This window comes from Vicia villosa, linkage group LG1 (genome assembly GCF_029867415.1).
Source record: "Vicia villosa cultivar HV-30 ecotype Madison, WI linkage group LG1, Vvil1.0, whole genome shotgun sequence".
Lineage (NCBI taxonomy): Eukaryota > Viridiplantae > Streptophyta > Magnoliopsida > Fabales > Fabaceae > Vicia > Vicia villosa.
In genome coordinates this window covers 244279556-244307493 of record NC_081180.1, presented here as the reverse complement: position 1 = coordinate 244307493, position 27938 = coordinate 244279556, and the positions used below count along the sequence as shown (strand labels likewise).

At 35.9% G+C, this 27938-nt stretch overlaps 1 protein-coding gene across 1 annotated transcript; it reads right to left on the bottom strand.

Annotated features, from left to right (window-relative positions):
- Positions 1-27038, bottom strand: LOC131624853 (MADS-box transcription factor 23-like). The gene is made up of 6 exons (XM_058895778.1): positions 26831-27038; positions 917-995; positions 776-837; positions 530-629; positions 395-436; positions 1-309 (listed from the first exon to the last, which is right to left on the bottom strand). The coding sequence occupies exons 1-6, from the start codon at positions 27010-27012 to the stop codon at positions 22-24; spliced, it is 753 nt and encodes a 250-aa protein (XP_058751761.1). The 5' UTR covers positions 27013-27038; the 3' UTR covers positions 1-21.
- Between the last annotated feature and the right edge of the window lie 900 nt (positions 27039-27938).

Genomic DNA, 27938 nt, shown 5'->3' with positions numbered 1-27938 from the left:
TCTGGTGTAGAATTTAAGTGTTTAGTTTCTAAACAAAAATAGCGTAGATCGGATATATATGAAATACATTATTAGTTCAAGAGAATACCCTAATTTCATGGCTTTTGTTACTGGTTCACTGTATTGAGCCTGTGGCTGGCTTAGCTGGAGACTGATCGGCGCATGTAATTCATATCCATTTCTGATAGTAAATGAAAGATTCGATGCCACATTTTCTTCATTTACCTTCTTCTGTAGCTCTGCATTTTCTTTTTGGATGAAGTCCATTTTTTTATGGAGTTCGACATTTTCTTGATGAACAAGAGTTCCCTACAATGGCATTAACAGAAATTGGTCAGAAATTTGCGAGAAAGCCTGCTAGTTAAATACAGCGAGAAAACCAGACTCCCGGTACCTTTTGGTGTAGTTCTTTAATCTCATTAGTCAAAATGTGATCCTACAGGGAAATAGACGACAGCGTAACCCGTCAATTATTTGGTGTAAAAAAACTTCAAACCGATTGGATGAGATTTGAATTGACCCGACATACCTTTTTCATGCGAACACCCTTGAGACTAATTTCCAGTTGATTTTCCAGATTTTGTAGTTCTTTAATACCCAAACCAGAAAGTCCTTCACCCATCAATTGCCTGCTTTTACCCGAAAGAAAGTACAACATACATTTTCATATGAAATTAGTTGGTTTTACTGATAACAGAAACTGGAAAAATCAATTTTTTCTTTTACCAAAAAGGTTACAATTATGCAACTGCTAAGTGCTCATTATTTAATTTACCTATGGCTTTCTTGCAGGTACTGCAGTTGTTGTCTTAGTCCAGCTGCCTCTGTCTGCCAAAACTAGCAAGTAGAAACACAGATATCAAATATGTATAAACAGTTTAAAATGCAACATAATGAACAGCATAGTAATGATTACCTTGACTTCTGAAGCAGGATTCATTAGCTGATGTTGTTCTTCTTTCTGTTTGCTATAGCGCTCGATAACAGCCTTCATGCTGCCATCATATACAAAGTTAATAAAAAGCATTGGCAACTATTTATGATTAAAATAGGTCTGCGAATATGATAAATTGTTTAATTAGTTATGTGTAATGAATATATTACACCAAACAATGTTTAGGGTGCTTTTCATACATCTCAGCACCCCTCCTAATAAACCTTCTCAGATTTTTTTCATAACGGTGCTACTGACACTTACAACATTAGAATATTTAGAACATACCATAGCATACATAATGCTACCTATTCTAAGTGAAGAGAAAGGAGAGAGAATTGAATCATTTACTCCAAAAATTCGATTATATATATATATATATATATATATATATATATATATATATATATATATATATATATATATATATATATATATATATATATATATATATATATATATATATATATATATATATATATATATATATATATATATATATATATATATATATATATATATATATATATATATATATTTAATGGAAATACACCGACAGTGTAAAGCAGTTTTACACTGTCAGTGAAATTCAAACCGTTAACTTTTATAAATATTTGACTTTTTATTTAAATAACAGTTAAAGTATGAAAATTCCTTTATCCACCTCCCTATGAGGGTCACCCCCAGCGAAATCCCCAACTTACCCGTGCTTCGGAGATGCATCTCCGAAGTAATTTTTTTTTAGATTTTTTTAGACTTCGGAAATGCATTTCTGAAAACACCAAAAAATTGGTGTTTTCGGAGATGCATTTCCGAAATGCATGAAAATTCAAAAAATACGTTGTTTTTTACAATCAGGTAATATTTCGAAAGTTCATTTCCGAAAAAAAGTGTTCATATACCATTTTCCCTCCTTCACTATTTCATCATTTTTCTCCAAAACTTCCATCAAAATCAAACCATTTTTCGTCTCAAAATCAAGTTTCAAACCGTTGATCACGTTAAAGGGAGCATAGAAAGCTACAATTTGAGGTAAACATCTCTCATTTCATCCCCTATTTCACTACATTGATTGAAGAAATCTGTGCTGAAAACTACGATGGTTCGGAAGTACATTTCCGAAATAAGTTACCTAACAAATTTCGGAAATGTACTTCCGAAATCATCCCTGGCAGTAAAAAAAAAACAGTTTTGGCCAATTTTGCTAATTTTTGCATATGTTAGGTATGGTGTATCCGGACAACAGTGTCGACAATGACGTAGTAGTTTCGGAAGTTGTCAACGTTAATAACGATCCGGTTATCGACGTTAAATCTATGATCGATGCGGTAGATGTACGACAATAATTTACAAATGATCGGAGCTTCGCTAGTCGTGAACAATTGCTTGATTGGGTTCGTAGCGAAGCTAGTAAACTTGGATTTGGCATTGTTATTTTAAGGTCCGACAATAGAAATAGTAGACGGAAAGCTTTTGTCATTTTGAATTGTGAGAGGGGTGGGAGTTATGTATCAACAAACCGGGTGTTAAAACACGAAGACACGGGATCGAGAAAGTGTGGGTGTCCGTTTAAGTTGCGCGTGACTCGGAGGGTTGATGATTTGTGGCGTTTAAGCGTCATTTGTGGAATTCATAATCATGCCTTGGATGCCAAGTTACACGGGCATCCAATGGCGTGTCGTTTGTCCCGCGAAGAGAAGAATGTTATTTCGGATTTATCGATAGTCAAAGTGGCGCCTCGCAACATACTTGCCGATTTGAAGCGGAAAAAACCGGATAGCGTTTCAAATATCAAGCAAGTTTACAATGAATGACACAATCTTAAAGTCTTGAAAATGGGCCCTCGGTCGGAAATGCAACAACTTTTGAAACTATTAGGCGATAACCAATACGTGTCAAGCTTCCGAACGTCTGAGGACAAAGTTACGGTGCGTGACATTTTTTGGACTCATCCCGAAAGTATCAAATTGTTCAACATATTTCCAACCGTTCTTGTGATGGATTCGACGTACAAGACCAACAAGTATAGGCTTCCTCTTCTAGAGATTGTCGGTGTGACCTCAATGGACAAGACATATTCGGTCGGATTTTCTTTTTTGGAATGTGAAAAAGAAGATAACTTTACATGGGCTTCGGGAATATGCAAGTCTTTGTTGGTTGATCAAAAGGTTATGCCAAGTGTCATTGTTACCGACCGAGACAATGCTTTGATGAATGCGGTTGATACCCTCTTCCCGACATCGACTGCATTACTTTGCCGGTATCACATAACGTGCAACGTGAGAAGTAAGCTCAAACCCGCGGTTGGCACGAAAGATAGGTCGGATGAAAACGGTAAAGTCATCAAAGCCGATGTTGTGGTGGATAGGATTATGGCCGCATGGACTGAGATTTTAGATGCACACACCGAAGAGTTGTATACCGAGAAATTGGTACACTTTAGGTCTTTGTGCGTTTCCATTAAGACTTTTTGTCATTATGTCGAATCCACTATCCTTGACAAAGTAAAGGAAAAAGTTGTTTGTGCTTGGACGGATCGAGTAAGACATCTTGGTTGCACCATGACTAACCGAGTTGAATCCGCACATGCGGTGTTGAAGAGATGGTTAGGTGATAGCAAGGGAGATTTATGTCGGGGATGGGACACCGTGAACCAAATGCTCCAAAATCAACACAATGAAATTCAAACATCGTTCGGTCGGAGCAAGACGGTTATGGAACACCAGTTTAAGGGCAAAAATCTATTCTCGCAATTGATTTACAACATATCCCGTTCGAGTTTGAATTTTATGTTTCATGAAGCAAAGCGGGCGGAGACAACGGGTCCGGATAGTTCTAAATGTGGGTGCATCATTAGAAAGACATACGGCCTTCCATGTGCTTGTATACTTTCTAAAAAAATGAATTTGAATTCACCGATACGCATGGACGAGGTAATCGACCATTGGAAGAAGCTCCGTTTTGATGATTTTGACCCGTAGATAGAAAATGATTCCAAAATCACCATCTCTGACGAGTTGGAAGTGATAATGGATAAGGTTGCTAAAGCAGATGACACAATGAAAATGCACATAAAAGAACAATTACGAAAAATTGCATTTCCGGAGACCACCGATTTGAAACCGCCATCTCAACAAGTTAAAACGAAAGGTGCTCCGAAAAAGTCGAAAAATACACAAGAAGACACATCAACAAAACGATCTCCTTCCTACTTTGAACATGTTGATGCATTGTTCCCGGATTCACCGACACCAAAGTCCAAGTGTAGTGGTAACAAAGGAGCCGTATTTCGAAGCCGCCTCGCGCACCGCCGATCAAAAAATCACCCATGATCTACATTGATGAGATTCCACTTTTTATGAACAAATATATCGATAACATAGTTGATGTTGGAGGCGACGACAATTGTGGATATCAGACCATTGCGGGTTTGCTCGGAAAAGGGGAAGAAAATCACATTTTAATTCGACGGGAACTTCTTTCGAAGTTGACTTCGCATCGGGACATCTACGCCCGACTCTATGAAAATCAAGAAAACTTTGAGAAACTTCATGATTCACTTGTTCCATCACTTAGCGGTATCGCCCCGGTTTCGAAGTGGATGTCATTCCCCGATACGGGCCTTTTAATAGCAAGTGCATACGATCGGGTGTGTGTCAATTTGACGAGATTTGGACTATGTGAGACATTCTTTCCACTTCATAGTCGCCCGCCATTGGACGCGTCGAGCCACATCATATGTATCGGGTATCTAAGATCGCGCCACTTCGTGCAAGTTTTTTTGAAACCGGAGTGTCCTATACCGGCTACTTCTTGTCAATGGACGGCACATCATTCAAATGAGGCGGAGACTTGGCCGGATCCTTTCGTTTCAAGAAAGGCGGAGTTTGAAGAAATGATGAGCCAAGAGCGTGAGCAAAATACAGAGCGGTCGAAGAACATACCGATTTTAGATTTAGGCGCCACCGATTGGTTCGGCGAATTTTAGTTTTTACCGTGCCGTTTTTTGTTTGTAATGACCGGTGCGTGTCTTTTTTTTGTATGTATTGTCGTTTACCATGTAAAATCGGACCGATTCAATACATATATAATATAAGTATGTTTTATGTTGTCATTGCCTATTTTATGCCTATTTTGTATGCTTTTGGTATTGTTAACCCAAAACAGAATGCAATGCACAAAATGCAAAATTCACCTCTGTTTCTGCATAATTCGGAAGTGAACTTCCGAATTATACATGTTTTCAGACCAATTTCGGCAGTTCATTTCCGAAACTTCCACTGAATGCAGGATAAGGTTTGTTGGGCCATTATTACTCCAATAAGTCTATAAATACAACACACTCTTCTTCATCCTCTTCACACCATAAAACACAAATGACACAAACCTACCCCCACCTAGCATTCGTCTACTTCACCAGTGGCTACCCGATGCCGTTCCAATTTCACTTCTCGCGCGACACGCCGTTTGCGGACTTGATAACGTCGCTCAACACGCTATTGCAATATCCGGAAAATCGGAAGGTTGTCAAGCTTGAGTACCGCTCGCCTTCGCTTAACGACGACGGAGACGTTGAGTTCACACCATTCGAGGTCAAGAACGACGAAGATTTAGCGGTTTTGTGGGCAACTTTCGACCGATTTTCTTCGAAGGGTCCGATCGAGTTGGATGCGAAACTTCAAAGATCGGGGGCCGACGTTATCAAAATGTTGACTCATCCTCACCTATCCGTGTTTAACAATATGTAACTTTAATCTTATGTAATGTGATCGATGTAATCTTCATCCGTTAAATAAATCGAATCGTTGTTGTTTGTTATTTTTCTTCTGTCCAGACCTTATTTCGGAAGTACATTTCTGAATTCTTCCAAGGGGGTGAATTCGGAGATGCACTTCCGAATTCACCTATTTTCTGGAAAAAAACATTATTTCGGATGTACATTTCCGAAATTAGTTTTTTTCATAAAAAAAACACGTTTTCGGAAGTACATTTCCGAAACCACCTTTTTTCTCATAAAATAAGTGACTTCGAAAATGCATTTCCGAAACAGGGGGTATTTTGGAGATTTCACCAGGGGTGACCAAGAAAGTAAGGAGGTGGGTAAGGAAATTTCCTAAAGTATTTATTTTCAAGGGTTGTGATGCACTGACAGTGTAAAAAAATTTACATTGACAGTGCAGTACCTTTAAGCTATATATATAAAAGCCTACTAAGTGTCAGCTGAATGAAGTTAAAAGCCTGCTAAGTGTCAGCTGAATGAAGTTGGAGGCCAAGATGAAGATGAAGAGTGCAGTAAATATATGAAAACCCTTTTTATTGCTTGCCATTGGGAGTCTATAGGGTTGGCTATAAACTTTAACCGAACCAAACCGAAACCAAAAATGGAAAATAAAAAAAAAACAAAAAGTGTTAAAAAATTATATAAAAAATTTAAAACAGTTTAATGGTTCGGTTCTTTAATAAACTGTTCGGTTTGGAAAAAATTTAACTTTTAACGGTTTGGTACGGTTCGGAATTTCAAAACGGTATACCAAACCAATTATTATGGTTCGGTTCTGAGTAAATTTAAACAGTTCGGTTCAGTTCGAATCCATTTTCATTATGGTTCGGTTCGATTTAATTTCTTCACTAAACCATACCATAAATAACCCTAGGTAGAACTAGACTGAGTAATTATGACAGGAGAATCAAACAAGAAAGGATAGGGAAATCTAGACTCATTAAACCTGACATCCTTAGAAATATTGAGTCTACCATTAGTTGACAAACATTTATAACCCTCGTGACTAATGAAGTACCCTATAAAAAGATATTCGTTAGATCTTAAATCCAACTTGTGAGATTTGTAGGGAATGCATAATGGAAAACAAGCACATCCGAAATATTTATCAAATTGTTGGTATATACAAGAGAAATTATTAGATGAAATTATGTAGATTAATACTAATGATAAATGCTTGAAAGAGTTGATTGAAACACTGAAGACACAAGGCAGCTAAGTGACCAAACTTGAAGCACATTTGGCATTACATTTGAATGAACTTTCCACGACCATGACCGTGACATCCACTTCTACAATTAGATATGCCAAAGATAGAATAAGCCATACAAGAGCCATTGGAATCTTGAGACTTAGATGTCGGAGCAATAAAGTGAGGGATATAGGTGCTAGGGGAGTTACCTAGGCTATTGGACTGAGTAAGAATGAATAACTAGAGGATCATATTGTTGACAAATAATTGATTGTTACGGGCATCAATCTAATTAGGAAAATTATTACATTCTTCTTGAGAGGGATGATACATGATTGTCTAGCTCATTTGTTTGGTAGGAAACTGAAAAGGTGGGTTTTAAATAAGATGATGATAAAAGTTTGATCCCGTATGGGTTCAATATTTTAACTTTGGTGTCAAAGATTAATCATCATAATTTCTCTGGTCATTTTCGTCCAATTTATCTTCTTGGATACCTATACAAGTTAGTAGTGGCCAATGTGATATATGATAGGTCAAAGTATTCCTTAAAATCTTAAGTGATGAAGAGATATGTAAATTTTCTAGATTGTAGATGTAACATCCGATAATTAAATTTTATTATTTAATTGATTATTTGATGTGATTATAAGAGTCACGGTGATTTATTAGTGAAGGTGTGTGGCGTGTGTCATTTACGTTGGTGTATGTGGGGTAGTGCAATTAAGGTGTTAGTTAAAATAATAGAATAATATAATTTCTAATTAGCATTATTAATTAATTAAATAAAATAAAGAGATAATATGAAGAGAAGTTAGTAAGGGCATATTAGGAAGTTCATAATAAGGGTCCTAATGCTAACTAGGTAAAATGAGTAAATAGGAGAGAATATTCATTCAATGTAGAAATTTTGAGAAAACGTGAAAGAAGAGAGAACTAGGGCAAGAAGAGGAGAAGAAAGGGATCAACCTTAGGAATTCGAAAAGGGAATCAGTTCGGCTAATAATCGAAGGTAAGAGGGTTATCATGAGTATTATGTTTGATTTAAGGGGTTGATAAATGTATGTTGGAATTTGTGATATTTTGTGATATTTTGATGAACGATGATGATGGATTGTTGAGATTATATGATTTTTGTGATGTCTGCTATGATTGGTTGTTGTATTAGTGTGTAATAACATTATTTAGATTTCAAATCCACCATTGAGGATTTGAAGATTTAGGGTTTGATAATGAACTTTGGAATGAAGATGAACAATTGTGTTTTGAGTTTGTATTGATTAATACATGTTAGAACTAGGATCATAAACCTTAAATCGCAGAAAATTATCAATTAAAATAAGTTTTTCGGCAAAAGTTTGGGACTGGTCTGATGCTGGTCGTACAAGAATTTTCTGCAGAATCACAGAGCCCGCTTAGCGCGCTATTGAAAGTAAAAAGAGAGTCAAGTCAGTAGGTATCGCGCTTTGTGCGGTATAGGGGGTGCTTAGTGCGGGTTCTTGGGACAAAAATTGTTATTTTTGAAAAATGATTTCATAATATGCAAAGCTTATATTTTATAATAATATCTGAGAATTTTCTAGAATTTATTGTGTATGTTTAGGTAGGTTTAGATGACATTTTGTATGTAACTTGGTTTTGTGAATTCTTGTGTTTCTATACTTGACTTTGGTGAATGTTGTTGTGTTGATTGATACCATGATTAATTGATGTTTGTATGTTGAGTTGACCGAGATGTTGTGAAGTTGTATCTTTAATAATGACATGACTTTGAAGAATACATGAATGATGATGCCATTTTCACTAGTCGTGGTCGTTGATTTTGTGACGTTGAGCATCATGCATTCATAGCATATTTGTAGGACGATAGTCCAGCGATGTTGTAGGACCATTGGTCCAGTAATGGCCCTTAATCCCATTGTGCAGATTGAGTGCAATATTATGATGTATTTTGATTCCAAGCGGGAATCGATCCTATTGTGGGGATCTTTGGAGAATGATGACAAAGTCATCAGTGATGAATTGGTACCACATGCATGACTCCATTGTTATTACATTGCATTGTTGTGACATTGTGTGGTTTGATGATCTTTGAATATTTGTGATGTGAAATACCTAAGTGATAATTGTGATTGAATCATAAGGTGATGTTGTGAGATGATGTGCAGGTGTGAGTAAGTATTAGTATATGAGTGATATGTTGTATCGCTACATGTATGATTGACTATTTGTATACCACTACTATATCCATTCCTTATGTCTTATATAATATTTATGAAATACTCTCCCTTTCTGTTTGAATGTTTCCTCCATGTGGGTAATGCGCAGGTAATCAGGAGTAGTCTGTTGGAGTTGAGGATTGCTTCATGGCGTTCTTTTACCGTTTATTTATATTAAAGGGAGTCTTTTTCTGATACGTAACATCTGTGTCAGGGTCGTTATATTTTAGAATGTTTCTGTTCGCTTTTGACTATTTGAATTTGAATTGCATTTTGATGAATTATCTTTCAAAGGATTTTGATGGTGATTGTAACACCTTAGATTTAATTAATTATTTAATTAAATTATTAAGGATTTATTTATTGGAATTAGTCGAAATTGGATGTTATCGGTATTATTTTAAGAGGCTAATTGGATTGATATGTCGATCGGAATTATTAAGTTAAAGTTGGATTATTTAGTCGGTTAATCGGAGAATTAATAAAGTTGATTTTTTTTGAAGAAATAAGATTAGTAATAATATTATTATTTGATTTGGTTTAGTTGTGGTGTGGTATATATATAGCGAGGTGGAGGTGTACGATTAGTAGGCCCATTAAGAAATAATAGTAATTATATTATTATTTGATTTATTGGATTAAAAGGAAAATTATTAGGTTTTGCTGAGCACAAAGAAACAAGGGTTTGGAAATTGTTGGAAAACAGATCGTGAAACGAAGTTGCCGACAAAGAGGAACGAGGTTTTGAGCAGAAAAGGAATCGATCGAGGATTTGCTGGGAAAAGGCAAAGATGGCAAAGGCTTGCACTTGATCGGATATTAGAGGCGATCTCCAAATCCAAGGTAAGGGTGGGGTTCGAATCTTATAACCGGGATTATGATAGTTGGTATGTGGGATTGGGGTTATTGATTTTCCTACTATGTTTGTGTTGAAATCGTAGTGTTTGATTCTGAATAAAATTTCTGGCCGTCGTTGTTGAAATTGTATTGAACAAATTTTGTATGTTGCTGCTAATAGTATAGTTGCCTTCTGGGAATTCAATGTGTGTTGCATAAGATGAGAATTTGGTACTGAATTGAAACAAAAATCTGGAAATTATAAGTAGACCGAGGAGAAATTATAAGAGATTTATGGTGGTGATATAATGAAGGAAATATGAAGAAGGACTGGAAATTAGGACAATCGTTTCCAAAAAGGGAGAAAGGCTTTTGGCACCCCACATAAGGGTGGAGACGGGCGCCTCAAGGGCATGAGGAAGAGGAGGTGGGCGCCTCCTTGGCCATGGAGGCCCCACTTGATCCATTTTGTTTGGTTGGCACGTGTTAAAAACAACTTGGATCATAGTTAATACAATTGTCATAACTTTATATTGAATGGATACTTGAGACTTGAAAGTAGTAGTGTAATTATAACATGACTCAGTGAATTAAACAGAGTCAATAGTAATTACCTGTAGGTTATGAATTGGAAGAGTAAAGTATACTTTAGCAGATCAGTAGTTAATTTCAACACGAGTATACTCAATTATAATGGTGCAGATGAATAATAGGTACTAATAGTGAAGTGGTATTAGAGGCAATGTAATACATGTTTTAATATTTTAGCAGAAACTGGTAGTTTGACAAAGACTAGAATTTTAATGATAGAGATTTTGGTTGTTATAGCAAGAGAGTTAAGTTGGTAACAGTAGGTATAATTAACAAAAGTAGCAAAGTTGTTAACTGGCTGGGAAAATTAGTAGCAAATAATATTGTATCAGTAAGTAACTTCTTAGAAGAAAAGAAATTAATATTAGTAATAACAGAAGTTGATAACAGTCCCGTTTGGTCGAGTTAGCCGAATTATGTGGTATACTTAGTTGTCCGGAAATTAGTGAAAACTGACGGGGTAACGAAGATTAATTAGTAGATGATTGTGGTTGTGTTGCTTTGTTGAAATCATGTGGGATATACTGACTTGTAGGTACAGGTGGGTAAGTCGATTCGTCCGGTTTATGGACATTTGTTGATTATAGGTCCTATGACCAATGTTGTGTTGGTTGTGTTGATTGTTTCTGTGGGTAGCCTTATGGCTTGAATCCTAGTGAATATATGGTGAATATGTCGTTGCTATGAATTGTTGAATTGCGTTGAGATGTTGTTGTTGTTATGTAGTTGTTGTTGTGTTGTTGTTGATTAAGTTGTAGGCCTCTGGCCAGTGTTGAAGCGATGTTGAGTACCCTTTTATTGGTACAGTGTTGATAAGTTGTTGTGTAGTGATGTTGATTGTTGTCGTTGTCGTGATTGTTGCATTCATTGCATTTTCATACTAAGTTGGCCTGGATTGACAATTTTTAAGTTGGAGCTAATGCTCATCATGTTGGCCTGGACTGAAAAAATTAAGTTGAAGGCTTATGCCTTGTTGATTTCTCGATAACCTGACATGTTTTAAGTTGGGAGTTATGCTCCTATGGTACCACATGCATATGCACAGTTGAGTCGCATAACGAGTTGTATGTTATTTTGTTGTTACTATTAAGTTGTTGTGGTTGTATAAATTGTTGTTGTTAAGTTGTTGTCGTGATAAAGTTGTTGTTATTATGTTGTTGTTTGGTGATTCCTTGTCATTGTTGTAATAGTAGTAAAATTGTATGATTCTCATCTAATACATATTGATTATCATACTTCTGTTTATATTATTAGATATCTTACCCCTTCTGCTGATGTTTCCCCTACCATGGGAAATGGACAGGTGCTCAAGTATAGTTGTGGATGTTGAAGTATTTTTATGAAGTCGTTAAGTTGCCTTTTGATAAGTCAATAGGGTCTTGCTCTGATACGTAGCATTCGGGGGGGATGTTTTGTCTATGTCGTTTTAGTTGTTGTTATTACTGTTGTATTTTTAAGTTGAAAAATATTAAAAGTACCATGATGTTTCAAGTTGTCTTAAGTGGATGAAGATGATCAATTGTTTTAAGTGGATGAATTCTGCTGCTTAGTAATAAGAAGGTTATTTTGTTTGAAAGCTGTTGTAAGTTGTTATGTGATCCTCCGAAATTAAAAGTGTTATGTATCTGATCTAGTTGTGTTGTTAATGTTGAAATGTGACATCCCACGTGCAGTATGAAATTTTAAAATACTCTGATTTTTTGTTATATTTTCCGGGTAGAATTTGGGTGTTATAGTGATGTTTTGAGTTATAGCTCATGAACCATGAAGTTTAATTGATGTGTTATGAAGAGTACTAAAGGTGTTTTAAATTGTGAATTCCGCTGCAAGATAATCTGTCTTGTGTTGTGATGATAAATGAAATTTAGTTTCAAATTAATGTTAAGAACCCGTGTTATGGAGCAGCACAATTGTTTGTGAAGTTTTAATAATGATGTGACACCCTTGTTGGTGATTTTAATTGTTTTAATTTGTATTATATTGCGAATATTTCTTGTAGGTTAGAAGGGTGTTACATTAGTGGTATTAGAGCTGGTCGGTCCATCCTACCAGGTTATTGAGTCTATTGTGTGACAATTGGATTACTGTCTGTAGTTAATTCTAACTTTGATGCTAATTTTTTGTGTGAACAGAGTATGAATGGAAGAAACAACGCTGTAATTGTTGTTGCTGCTTTGGAGGTTGTTGCTCAAGCCATGCAAAATCAACCTAATACTGGGATGATTGACAAGTCACGTAGCTTGAGTACGTTCCAGATGGAAATCCGCCTACTTTCTGTGGTCGGTACGATCCCGATGGGGCACAAAAGTGGCTCAAGGAGATCGAGAGGATCTTCAGGGTGATGGATTATTTTGCGGCGCAGAAGGTACGCTATGGTACTCATATGCTTGCTGGAGAAGCTGATGACTGGTGGGTTGGCACTCGTCAAAGATTGGAGGCTATTGGTGAAGTGATTACTTGGGTTGTGTTTACGAGGGAGTTCCTGAGGAAGTATTTTCCCGAAGATGTCCAGGGAAAGAAAGAGATGGAGTTCCTTGCGTTGAAACAAGGAAATTCAACTGTCATTGAGTATGTTGATAAGTTTGTGGAGCTTGTGAAGTTTTTTCCACACTATAGTACGGAGACGGCTGAGTTTTCCAAGTGTATCAAATTTTAAAATGGACTGCGTCCGGAGATTAAACAGGCGATTGGATATCAGCAGATTCGTAGGTTTGCGGAATTGGTGAACAACTGTCGGATTTATGAAGAGGACAATATTGCACATTCGGCTCACTACAAGAGTCTGAACGAGAAGAGAGGAAAATCGCATCATGATCGTAAGAAGCCTTACAATGCTCATGCTGACAAAGGGAAACAAAAGGTTACCAATGGGAAGAAGACAAGTGGGGGAGGAGCTCCTACGACTAGGGATGTCAACTTGCCTCGTTAGAGGGATCCCCATGGGGATTCCCCGTTTGGATCCCCAAAGATGGGGAATTTTTCCCCCGTAGGTACGGGGATGGGAAACAAAGTCTCCCCGAAAGCACTTCGAGGACGGGGGTGGTGTACATATCCCCCGCCCTGCCTAAAATATCATAATGTCATTAATTTATATATAATTTTCAAATTATTATGTAAGTTTATTTGTCATTTCATATAATTAATCTTATACACAAATTTATAATATATATGTATTGTTAGTAAAATAGTGAGATCTAAATGATTATTTCATTTTTTTTTAGTTTGAAATTTTGGTGGTCATGACACTCAATATAATAGATTAAATATTGTTAAAACAATATATTTATCATTAAGGAATTATTTCTAAATTTCTTGTGGTTAGCTTTTGAAGCTTTTTCTATTAATTTGGTTTAAAATAATAATAAAAAAAATCATGTTTATGGATCTCTGCATTAACCTTGAGGATCAGTGGGGACCCGCGAGGATCCGTGGGGACGAGGATGAGGGACAAAATCTCCCTGTAGCGGGGATGGAGAATAGATTCGAGGGCGGGGATTGTGATGAGAATGTATCCCCCGCCCCCGCCCCACCCCATTGACATCCCTACCTACTACTGTCAGATGTTATAGGTGTGGTGAGCAAGGTCACCATTCCAATAAGTGTGAGAACAAGGTGCTTAGATGTTACAGATGTAGTAAGACCGATCATCGTGATCCTGACTGCAAAGACGATGGTCCGATTTGTTTTAATTGTGGTGAACAGGTTCATATCAGCACCTAATGCCAGAAGCCGAAGAAGGATGCTAGTGCTGCTAAGACTAATGGTAGAGTGTTTGCTTTAAATGGAACTGAGGATTCTAAGAAGGACAACTTGATTCAAGGTACTTGTTTTATTAACAATATCGAATTGGTTACTATTATTGATATTGGTGCTACTCATTCGTTTATTTCACTTGATTGTGCTACTACATTGGGATTGCAATTGTCTTATATGAATGGTAGTATGGTAATAAACACTCCTGCTAGTGGTTATGTTACTACTACTTTTGTTTGTAAGTGATGTCCTTTAACTATCTTTGATAAGAGTTTTTTGATGGATTTGGTGTGTCTACCCTTGCACCAAACCGATGTGTTTCTTGGTATGAACTAGTTAGAGTTTAACTATGTTCATATTAATTGTTATAATAAGACGTTAAGGTTCCCCATGTTTGGTGATAACAGAGAACTAATGTTGTTGACTGTTAAGCAAGTGAGTGAAAGCCTTAGAGATGAAGTTGTGATGTTTGCAATGTTTGCGTCGTTGCAAAATGACCATGAAGCTGCAAGTGTTGAACTTCCGGTTGTTTGGGAATTTGAAGTGTTTCTAGACAATATAAGTGATTTTCCTCCAGAACTTGAAGTATATATTTTTATAGAATTGGTTCCAGGTACGAGTCCAGTATCGATGGCTCCTTATAGAATGTCAACTTTCGAGCTGAATGAATTGAAGAAGCAGTTGGAAGAGATGCTCAAGAAGAAGTTTGTTCAATCGAGTGTTTCTCCGTGGGGTGCGCCTGTGTTGTTAGCTAAGAAGAAAGACAGAAGTATGAGGTTGTGTGGAGACTACAAGCAGTTGAATAAAGTGACTATCAAGAATAAGTATCCACTTCCGAGGATTGACGATTTGATGGATCAGTTGGTGGGTGCTAATGTTTTGAGTAAGATTGATTTAAGATCGGGTTATCATGAGATCCCCATTAAGCTAGATGATATTCCGAAGACGGCTTTCCGAACAAGGTATGATCATTATCAATATACTTTGATGCCATTCGGTGTGTCGAATGCTCTAGGTGTTTTTATGGAATATAAGAATCGGACTTTCCATTTGTATTTGAATAAGTTTGTGGAGATATATTTCGGATCCTTCGCATGTGATTCAAATGGATGATATTCAGGTGAGAGATAACCTGACTATTGAAGCGTCACCAGTGCGAATAGAAAGACGTGAAGTGTAGAAATTGCGAGGCAAAAAGATTGCCTTAGTGAAGGTGTTGTGGGGTGGACCAACAGGTGAAAGTCTGACGTGAGAGCGGGAGGACCAAATGAGAGAGTCTTATCTGTTTTTGTTTCCGGCAGGTAATTTTCGAGGGAAAAAATTCTTTAAGTGGGAGAGGTTTGTAACACCCCGATAATTAAATTTCATTATTTAATTGATTATTTGATATTTTGATGTGATTATAAGAGTTACGGTGATTTATCGATGAAGGTGTGTGACGTGTGACGTTTATGTTGGTGTGTGTGGGGTAGTGGAATTAAGGTGTTAGTTAGAATAATATAATTTCTAATTAGCATTATTAATTAACTAAATAAAATAAAGAGATAATATGATGATAAGTTAGTAAGGGCATATTAGGAAGTTCATAATAAGGATCCTAAGACTAACTAGGTAAAAAGAGGAAATATGAGAGAATATTCATTCAATGTAGAATTTTGGAGAAAATGTGAAAGAAGAGAGAGTTAGGGCAAGAAGAGGAGAAGAAGGACAAAAACCGTAGGAATTCAAAAAGGGAATCAGTTTGGCTAATAATCTAAGGTAAAGGGGGTTATCATAAGTATTATGTTTGATTTAAGGGGTTGATAAATGTATGTTGGAATTTGTGATATTTTGATGAAATTGATGAACGATGATGATGGATTGTTGATATTATATGATTATTGTGTCTACTATGATTGGTTGTTGTATGGTGTGTGATAACATGATTTAGATTTCAAATCCAACATTGTTGAGGATTTGAAGGTTTAGGGTCTGATAATGAATCTTGGAATGGAGATGGACAATTGTGTTTTGAGTTTGTAATGATTAATAAATGTTAGAACTAGGATCATAGACCTTAAATTGAAGAAAATTATCGATTAAAATCATTTTTCGGGCAAAAGTCTGAGATTAATCTGATGCACGCCGCGCAAAATTTTTATGCAGAATCGTAGAGCCAACTTAGTCCGGTGGAGCCCACTTAGCGCGCTAATGCAAATAAATAGAGAGTCAAGTCAGTAGGTATCACGCTTAGCGCGGTATAGGGGGCGCTTAGCACGGGTTCCTAGGACAAAATTGTTATTTTTGAAAAGTGATTTAAGAATAGGGAAGCTTATATTTTATAATAATTTCTGAGAATTTTCTAAAATTTACTATGCATGTTTGGGTATGTTTATATGACATTTTGTATGTAAATTAGTTTTGTGATTTCATATGTATCTATACTTGACTTTGGTATATGTTGTTGTGTTGATTAATACTATGATTAATTGATGTTTGTGTGTTGAGTTGACCGAGATGTTGTGAAGTTGTATGTTTGAATAATGACATGACTTTGATGAATACATGAATGATGATGTCATTTGACTAGTTGTGGTCGTTGATTTTGTGACGTTGAGCATCATGCATTCATAGCATATTTGTAGGACGATATTACAGTGATGTTGTAGAACCATTGGTCCAGTGATGGTCCTTAATCCCATTGTGCGGATTGAGTGCAATATTGTGATGTGCTCCGGTTCCAAGCGGGAATCGTTCCTATGGTGGGAATCTTTGGAGAACGATGACTGAGTCATCAGTGATAAATTGGTACCACATGCATGAGTCCATTGTTGTTGCATTGCATTGTTGTGACATTGTGTGATTTGATGATATTTGATTTATTGTGATGTGAAATACCTAAGTGATAATTGTGATTGAATCATAAGGTGATATTGTGAATAGGCGATGATGTGCAGGTGTGGGTAAGTATGCATATATGAGGGATATGTTGTATTGATACATGTATGATTGACTATTTGTATACCACTACTAGATCTATTCCTTATGTCTTATATAATATTTATGAAACACTCACCCTTTTTGTTTAAAAGTTGCCTCCACGTGGGTAACACGCAGGTAATCAGGAATAGTCCGTTGGAGTTGAGGATAGTTTCATGGCGTCCTTTTACCGTTTGTTTAGATTGAAGGGAGTCTTACTCTGATGTGTAACATCGGGTTCGAGGTCGTTATGTTTTAGAACGTTTATGTTCGCTTTTGATAATTTGAATTTGAATTGCATTTTGATGAATTAACTTTCAAAGGATTTTGATGCTGATGTTTTGAGTTATAACTCATGAACCATGAGGTTTAATTGATGTGTTATGAAAAGTACTAAAGGTGTTTTAAATTGTGAATTCCGCTGCGAGATAATCTGTCTTGTGTTGTGATGATAAATGAAATTTAGTTTTAAATAAATTTTAAATACCCGTGTTACGGAGGAGGACAATTGTTTGTGAAGTTTTTATGACGATGTGACACCCTTGTTGCTAGCTAATTTCTATCAAACTAGAGAAATGAATATTCCGGCAGGAATTAAAAAATAGGATTTAATAGCCCTCTTCATTTTCTTAATAGTGGATAATGTTATGGTTATGAAGTATGGAAGGTCGGTCACCATGAGTCTGCATTTGGAGGATCTGATACAATATAATATACCATTTCTTCAGTATGATGAAAAGACTTATGTCTCTTAGGATGTGGTAGAGATTATGGCTCATATTGGTTTATGTGAACTTTGTCAAAACAAATGGGTAAATGATACTGTATTATCTTTTGACATGATATTTAGCTAGGCATAACCACGATAAAACTGGTATGCCTAAGATTATTCTTGGTTATTGGCATCAAGATGAGGGGAAACTCTCATAGATACAAGAGTTTTTTTTGCTTAGGAAATTGATTTCTTTTCCTAGCTTTGTGGATTACTATCTTTGATTTTAAAGTTAAGAGTTGTCGAAACAGGTCGGTCCGAAGAGTCGGTCCAAATGAGTCGTAAACTTTATAGGATAAGTTTTAAAAAACTTGGTTTTATTCTAGGCTCAAATTATGTTACCCAAACACAACCGTATACGGGTAACGGGCTACCCAAATCTAAATAAGTTATTTCTTTATTTTTATGAGTCCATTGTTGTTGCATTGCATTGTTGTGACATTGTGTGATTTGATGATATTTGATTATTTGTGATGTGAAATACCTAAGTGATAATTGTGATTGAATCATAAGGTGATGTTGTGAATAGGCGATGATGTGCAGGTGTGGGTAAGTATGCGTATATGAGGGATATGTTGTATCGGTACGTGTATGATTGACTATTTGTATACCACTACTAGATCTATTCCTTATGTCTTATATAATATTTATGAAATACTCACCCTTTTTGTTTAAATGTTGCCTCCACGTGGGTAACACGCAGGAAATCAGGAATAGTCCGTTGGAGTTGAGGATAGTTTCATGGCGTCCTTTTACCGTTTGTTTAGACTGGAGGGAGTCTTACTCTAATGTGTAACATCGGGTTCGAGGTCGTTATGTTTTAGAACGTTTATGTTCGCTTTTGATAATTTGAATTGCATTTTGATGAATTAAATTTCAAAGGATTTTGATGCTGATGTTTTGAGTTATAACTCATGAACCATGAGGATTAATTGATGTGTTATGAAAAGTACTAAAGGTGTTTTAAATTGTGAATTTCGCTGTGAGATAATCTGTCTTGTGTTGTGATGATAAATGAAATTTAGTTTTAAATAAATTTGAAATACCCGTGTTACGGAGGAGGACAATTGTTTGTGAAGTTTATATGATGATGTGACACCCTTGTAGCTAGTTAATTACTATCAAACTAGAGAAATGAATATTCCGGAAGGAATTAAAAAATAGGATTTAATAGCCCTCTTCATTTTCTTAATATTGGATAATGTTATGGTTATGAAGTATGGAAGGTTGGTCACCATGAGTCTGTTTTTGGAGGATGTGATACAATATAATATACCATTCCTTCAGTATGATGAAAAGACTTATGTCTCTTAGGATGTGGTAGAGATTATGGCTTATATTGGTTTATGTGAACTTTGTCAAAACAAATGGGTAAATGATACTGTATTATCTCTTGACATGATATTTAGCTAGGCATAACCATGATAAAACTGGTATGCCTAAGATTATTCTTGGTTATTGACATCAAGATGAGGGGAAATTCACATAGATACAAGAGTTTTTTTGCTTAGGAAATTGATTTCTTTTCCTAGCTTTGTGGATTACTATCTTTGATTTTAAAGTTAAGAGTTGTCGAAACAGGTCGGTCTGAAGAGTCGGTCCAAATGAGTCGTAAACTTTATAGGATAAGTTTTAAAAATATTGGTTTTATTCTAGGCTCAAATTATGTTAACCAAACACACCCGTATACGGGTAACGGGCTACCCGAATCTAAATAAGTTATTTCTTTATTTTTATTTAAAATTTTAAAATAAAAGCTTCATAATCTTCAAACTTTTTCAGTACTATAATATATATATATATATATATATATATAAAATAATATATCATATTCTTAAATACAACTCAAGTTTAATTTTTTTAAAAATAACACAATATGAAATAAAACACAAACTACTAGAATATAAGGAAGTTGTAAAGGGATACATGAAATAATTAAGAACTAATTTAAGTAAAGAAGCATGTTTGAAAATTTTAAAGCTCCTCGATCAAAGGATTGACGCATGAGCAAAAGCACCAGACTCTCCCTCAGAGTTTCGGGGGAGACTGGGACATTCATGCTCCTTCTTCGCCTCAAGCAGAAACTTGACTAGAAAAGGAGCAGCCAAAGTACCCACTATTAGTAAAGGTCTTAGAAAGTCGGATGTCGAAATCTATGGGGAAGCCGCCCAAATTGGGTGAATACGACGGGAAAAGAGATCCTGATGAGCATGTGTAAATTGTGAACGAGTGCCTTATTTATTTCAGCACCGATGATACGTCCAAGTGCAAGTTGTTTGCACTAAATCTGGTTGGACATTCCCAATCGTGGTTCAACGGTTTGCCCAACGAAAGCATTGATTCTTGGGAGGATTTTCATGAGATATTTTATGTGCATTTTATAGCTCTGAAGCAAAGGCCTATAACTTTAACCGCCATGAGTGGGATCACCCAAGGGAAGAAAGAAAGCTTATGGTCTTACATTGACTTATTCACTCAGGTTGTCATCAAGGTGGAAATGGCCCAAGAAGGTCTTCAATGCTGAATATTTGAGAATGACCTTTTGAGGAACCACTCATTCATGTAGAAGTTAGGAAAGAAGAAAATGAAAATCATCCACGAGCTGTTGTTAACCATGGTTGAACCCTACATGCTCCTAGATGAGAGAGAAGTTGGCCATGCATTTTGATAACCCTGCATCTAGCGAGTCTCACTCCAATTACCCGACCGGGAAGGAATCTCACAAATGTCAGGATGACTCTGATCGAGGTATAATGGGAAAGTACAACAAGTACACCCATTGACAGTCTCCCGTGAGAAATTTTATTAAGATTGTGTAAATACTAAATTTTGAGAATTAGGAACCTGACCTCCTTACCCCGTCAGAGAGACACCTTAGACTGATAAATCAAAATATTGCCACTTCCACAAAATCCACAGCACTGAAGATAACATCCAATTGAAAGATGCCATCCAAGTGCTCATCAAGAGGGGACAACTAGCTGAGTATGTCAAGGGGAAAGTCAGATAGAGACGAGCCCTTAAGAGTAAATCTCCCTCAAATAACGTGGCATCCGGAACGAACGGGGAGAGCAAGGAGGCAAGTAAGGGAAAGCGGCCCTACATCGCCGCCATAACCAGAGGAGCACCCCGAGAATACCTCCCCTCCAAAGGCACTATGAAGAACAAGATCGCAGAAATGATTATCGCCCACCGCAAGAAAGGATGCATTTCACCAAAAGTCCCCGACTGTCGTATTTTGGGATTATGGGATTCAGAGAAGATCAGAGGCATTCCTAACGAGATATTTCCCCTTATAATTAATGCTTAAATTGGACAATTCAATGTTCCCCATATTCTCATTAACAGCGGTAGCTCATATGAAATTATGTACTCGGAGTTTTTCGAGAAGATAGGGCAAGAAAAAACTGGCTTGCTTCCATACGAAGGCTCAGGTCTCCAGGGATTCAATGAAACCACTACCCATTTCTGGGGATACGTGGAATTAATGGTTACTGTAGGTGACAAAAAGGAAATTCGGGAAGTAAATTCTTAATTACTTGTTGTTCCTTGCCGGAGCATTTACAACCGCATCTTGGGATGGTCCTTTGCAGCCACGCTGGATGTTGTTGCTTCACTGGTGTACCTAAAGCTTAAATATTACAACCTACATGGAGAACCAGCCACCATCAACACTGACCTAGAGAAAGTAAAGAGAATATACTAGGCTCTGCAAAACGATAAGGGAAAAGAAGTAGCTATGAAGATCAATCTCGCTTCCCTCACTAGGCAACTAAATATGATGGGTATCCGTCCTCTAAAAATTGGTTGATCCGACTAAGAAGATTAAAGGAATAAGCAGCGGATAACCTGTCTGGTTATGTTTCTTATGTCTAATCATATTAAATGTTGTACATGTACCATTTACATCCTCGTATACATGTACATTTGACAATAGTAAATGAAAGAGATGTTTTCTAAAACATTATTTTCTTTATGACTATCCATAGCGACATGAAATCTGGGGTACAACTAAAGAGATCAATGCCTAGTGCTCTTATAAAGTCAGAGGTATTGTCGGGGATGTTTTGCACGTACGACTAAAGCAATCAATTCCCCACCTAAAGTCAAAGGTGCTGTCAGAGACATTTTGAACGTCTGATTAAAGAAATATCTTAATTCTCTATTTTATGATTGGCATTATGTTTGGTAAAACTACTTATGGGAACATGTTGAACAAGATGTTCTATTCACTTCAACTGAAGAAGACATGTCGAGAAACATGTCATGTCCATGATCCATTCGACATCGTGTCTGTTAAGTAACAGTTGTATCGGTTGAAGTCTGTTTTATTTACAGGTGCAGAATATTTTGTGGAACTTACATTGTAGTTTGTGTTAGGGTTTATGCATTCTTGTATTTTGTGAGCCTCTCTAATATCATCTTGATAGAAGAGTTGGACATTTCCATTGAGTTGTAAGTTCATTGTTCATTCATAAGCTTTTAAGAATTGAATGACTATATCTTGGAAGTGTGTCTTCTAAAGTTTGTAATTGTTATCACGGTTGTGATTGAGGGGGATTGAGGAGGGCCTCATACCTAGGTGATTCTTAGGTAGAAGTATAGAAAGGGTAGTGATTAGGCGAGAAGGAAATAAACCGGAGGTTATTTACGTGTGAACCGGAGGTTGTTTGCATAATACTTCAAAATGATACTATCATAGTAAACTTATCCTTGGCTTGGTAGCCCCCAAAGTAGGTATTTTTTATACCTAACTGGTTGAACAATTACTTGTATTCTTTAAGATTATGCACTGCACTTTTATATACCTTGTCATTGTGTGTTGTTTAGAGATCATTGTCTCGACATCCTTAGGACATCAGTTCCCCACCTAAAGTCATGGGTGTTATCAAAGACTCTTTGTACGTCCTACTAAAGCAATCAATTCTCTACCTAAAGTCAGGGATTCTTCCGGAGACACTTTGCATGTTCGACTAAAAGAATCAATTCCCCATGGGCAATCACGACCAACCCTTGTCTAGTTGTTAGCCATTCTAGATGCCACAGTGGGTTGGCCACACAATTACCTCTGACCAGGTTTTCATCTTGTAGGGGGGAAGGGAACCGACCTTTGTCCGGGAAAGATCTCAATGACGTCCAATTAACATTGAGGGAAGACCTAATATGTTCTCAAAGATTCGGAACTATACACGCAGGATGATACAAATATACCTTAAACACATAACGAAAAGCATTTTATTCCATATAAAAGTATATTTACATACTCTTCAATTACAAGGTACTATGAAACAATACAAAAAAAGGAACATAATGCCTCACCAGATCTACTTCCACAGAGAAACGTTTTCACTATCTATGACTGCTTGATCCGACCGAATTCACTCCCTATAAAGCGTCAAATGGTGGTGGAAGTGTTCCACTTTCTGCAAAGCATTTTCAAATGACAGTGAAACCATCTTAAGGGTAGAACTCGTACAATAGGCCAAATGTTGGGTAAACAAAGCATTATGAGGATGCAAGAGTTCTAATTCTGTATGAGTAAATTATAAACTTCCTTAAACAGAAGCCAGAGCTTGGTCTTTCATCGCCATAATCTTCACCATATGAGCCACCTGGTTGGGGAGAGAATGAACAAGCTTTAGAGGAAGCAAAGCATTATCCACCCCGGTAAGATAGATAAAAGCTTTATTTACTTCCTGCAAGTATTTATCCCGTTGAAGCTTTAGATCGTGACGCTCTCTTCCATCCTTTGCTTCTCAGCATGATGCCAGTCATAAAAAAGTCTCCTAGTGAATGGAACCACCAAGGGCCAAAGCAACATAGGCACGTCGGACATATAGAGCCATAGTAGTCAGTTCTTCCTCTAAAGTGGGCTCATAAAGGTTAGCCAAATAGGAACAATTATCGTCCAAAAGAGGAACTTGGCGATCCTCGGCATGACAAGAGCCAAATCTCGTTAGTAAGTGGTGGGGCAGTCAGGTTCGTGGCCTTCCGTAAAGTCGGCAAGGCATCCACACCAACGTCACTCCTAATTGACTGTATCGTCGCTTTTGAAGTCGGGGCTGCACTTCATTATTCATATATTGCATACAAAATATGGTTGAAGGAAATACATTAGGGATATACAGATTAAAAATATTAAAAGCCTCGAAGGTTCCAGAACTTACCAAAGATGGTATTTCTCTCTTCTTGAGAGCGAGCCCCTATTAACAACCGGGCGTTAATAAGGCGCTTCAAGCGTCTATTGTTGACCTTCTCCACTAGAATACCTCCTCATATATATATATATATATATATATATATATATATATATATATATCCTAAATTATTGATAAAGTTCATTAATTGGCCCTTCTGGTACCGAGCCTCATCGGGGAGATCCTTCTCCCTATATACATAAAGACTGTTCCCCGGCAAAAAATGACCCTCAGTCCAATACTTGAAGAACACACCGTCACATATGTCATCCATTCCCCCAATAATGTCGCAAACGACAACATGAGATTTAGGTCTGACGGGGGTCAGCAAAAAGAACCGATCCTCAAAAAGCTGCAGATCTTAAAGAGGTCCAAAACCATGAAGAGTCGATTTCAGGTAAATTAATCCTTTTTCCTTTTCGAGGTTGTCGGATCATGACGACGTTTGAAGAGATGAAATAAAAGGATCAGAGAAGGCTTCCTATTCAAATACTCGCACTAATACTAGTATACCTTCATGTATGCCCAACATGTAGGATGAAGTTGTAAAGGAGCCATGACTAGGTGTTTCAAAACCTCTATCTCAAAGGTAGTAAAGGGAAGACAAAGGCCCATGACAGAGAAAATGCACTCGTAGAAGGGTATTGCGCAGTCACCATACTTGTCACCATGGTTTTAAATTGCGGACCGCATCACCTGATGCGGCCGCAATATTGCGGTTGCGGTAGTGTCCGCATCCGCATCAGGCCGCAATTGCGGTGTGATTGCAAATCACAATAAAAACCGCATCATAACACCGCATCGGCCGCATCATAACACCGCATCGGCCGCATCAAGCCGCATCAGACCGCATCAGGCCACAAGAGATTATGCAATGCTCGCAAAAATTATTTGGTCTACCTTCTTTTTTATTATATCATAGATTTAAGATATATTTTAAAAGGATTAGTTATATTCAAAAGGGTGACGAATTATTAATAAGATATATATGAAAATTTAGAGAGGAAATCGAAGATATGTGAAATCGAAAATAAATAATAAAATATCATTTTTTATATTCATAAATATGAATTCACGCCGCAACGACCGCATTCCGCATCGCAACACCCGCAATAGCCGCAACCGCAGTGACTGCAACCGCAACCGCATCCGCAGCCGCAACCGCAATTTAAAACCATGCTTGTCACGCATTTTTTCATCTTCAGAGGAACTCGAAATTCCTCAGAAGGAAGGCTTACCAATCTTTGTGAAAGCATCATCGAGACCACCTGCTGTTGCAAAAGTAGAAACAGTGGAAGAATAGACAAAATTCATTCAAGAAGATGGAGTATCATTCTAAAACTTGTAAATGCTTTTCTATGATTTCTTGTTCATGTCGCGCCAATTTTACAGTTTTTCTTATTTAGGTTGGATAGTTTCTTGTATTATCCTTTTATAATATTTTGTTGTTTATAAGAAAAGTAATAAGTATGTTTTCCAAGCCACCAAGATGTGTTTCTTTTTCTTCATAAACATGTCTACAGCTCCTTGTCCAAGGTAGCCCTTGATTGATAACATTCAAACAAAAACAATCTTGTTCATCTAACTTGTTTTATTTTATAACCAAGCTAAGATTATTATTTTCAAATTAGGTTAACCTTTCTTTTAGCCATTTTATTCTCAACTTCTGTCATAAGAAGCCTTTTTTTCTACTTGGACATCAACCTCCAAAATATGAGTACTTCTAAAATTATAAAGTACCTATACCAAGTATAAGTACCATATTCATGATATTTAATTTTTTTTATTATTATTCTGATTTAATTGACATTTGTAGTTTAACACAATTTTTTAGTTTTTCTCACCAATTGTTTCTTTGCACCATGATTTAAAATTGTAGTACCAAAGATAAAAAGCTAAGAAATATTTCTCTTCAAGTTAAGGTGCAAAAATCATCTCTCATAAATATTGATAACTTAATGATATGAACTTCCAAAAGAAGTTAGTTTACTGGTTTAGTGCACTATATCACATGTGATTATTCATCTTCAATATCATGTTAAAATATGTAGATTTTGTACTTCTCATTTAGGGACAATGCATGCGTGGATAAGAAAAACATACATTAAAGTTTTATTATTCTACTACACTATTTTACAGTAACAATATTAACCATTGCTTTGAAAATTTCAAAAGAAAAGATATGCACCTGCGTTCTGGTGATAGTGTTCAGTGCAGAAAACAGATTCCCAAACTATACTTCATTACCTTAACCTATATATACATATATTAATATTTATAGTACAATATAAGATTTTGTGCCACTTTAATCTACCATAACCTATAGATACATATATAATATATAGTCCTAAGTATATGATTATTCTCATTTTAGAAGTTGAAATGGTAACTACTAATTATAGTTAAGGTGCAGATCAGGATGAAATAAAACTTATGAATCTCTCTCAACAAACATATATAATTATTTTTATTTAATTTTCCACCATATAAATTATATATATTTATTAGAATAAATAATAATAATAATAATAATAATAATAATAATAATAATAATAATAATAATAATAATAATAATAATAATTAGAATAAATTAATACCTTGTGCTTGAGTAATCATAAAGCCTTCCAGTGCTTGAAAAAACAATCAATCCAACTTCAGCATCACAGAGAATGGATAACTCTTTGGCTTTCTTCAATAATCCATTTCTTCTTTTTGAGAAAGTTACTTGCCTGCTTGTTGAATTATCAATCCTTCGAATCGCAATCTTTCCTCTTCCCATCTCAATATATGAATTAGGGTTTCTTTCACCTGCTAGATCAGTAGTCAAATATTCTTCTTCTTATTAAGATCCATGACCATATTCAATATTCTTTGACTAATATATATTCAATATTTTTTTCGAAAAAAAAAATAATAGGGGAAAAACTATGGAAGATAAAAAAGAGAAGAAAAAGTGACTTACTTGAGTGCTGTGAGTTGTAAGGAGGAAAAGAAGAAGAAGATGAAGAAGGTTGAGAAACAGTTTATAGATGTTGGTGTAGATTTGTAGAAAGAGGTATTTGATGCAGTTTTATTCTTTATATGGAAACACTAAGGAGCTTTAAGACAAAAGTCACTACCATATTTATATAATTTTCAATTTTTTCTATTTATAGGAATCCAATAAAAAAAAGAACCCGTTAGAATAGAGAGGTGATAAGTGTATTATGTTTTAATAGTACATTCTAAGAAATTACCAATAATATTTGTCAAAAAAAAAAAGAAATTACCAATAATATAGAATCAGATATTATATTTTGGACTCGAGTCTTATTTTATGTGTGAGTTTATTATGGTTATAAATTTATTTGTGTATCGATTTAAAAATTAAAAAAATTGAGAACTTATAATAATTTGAGTAAATTTTATAACTTTCAGGTTACAGTTCAATTTCGAGTGATAATATCTAAAATAATAGTATTAATATTTAGAAAAAAAAGAAATATGCTGACAGTGTAAAGTATTTTTACACTATCAATCAATGAGAGACATGCATTAGAATAAATCTCATTTTTAATTTTAAAAAACTGAAATTACATAACAAATTAAAGCATTTTGATATATTGTATATGTAAAACTGTTTTACATTGACAATGCACTATCTTTAAACTCTAACATATATGTGTTTTTTTTAAATTAAATGTGCATATCACAGAGACTAATTTT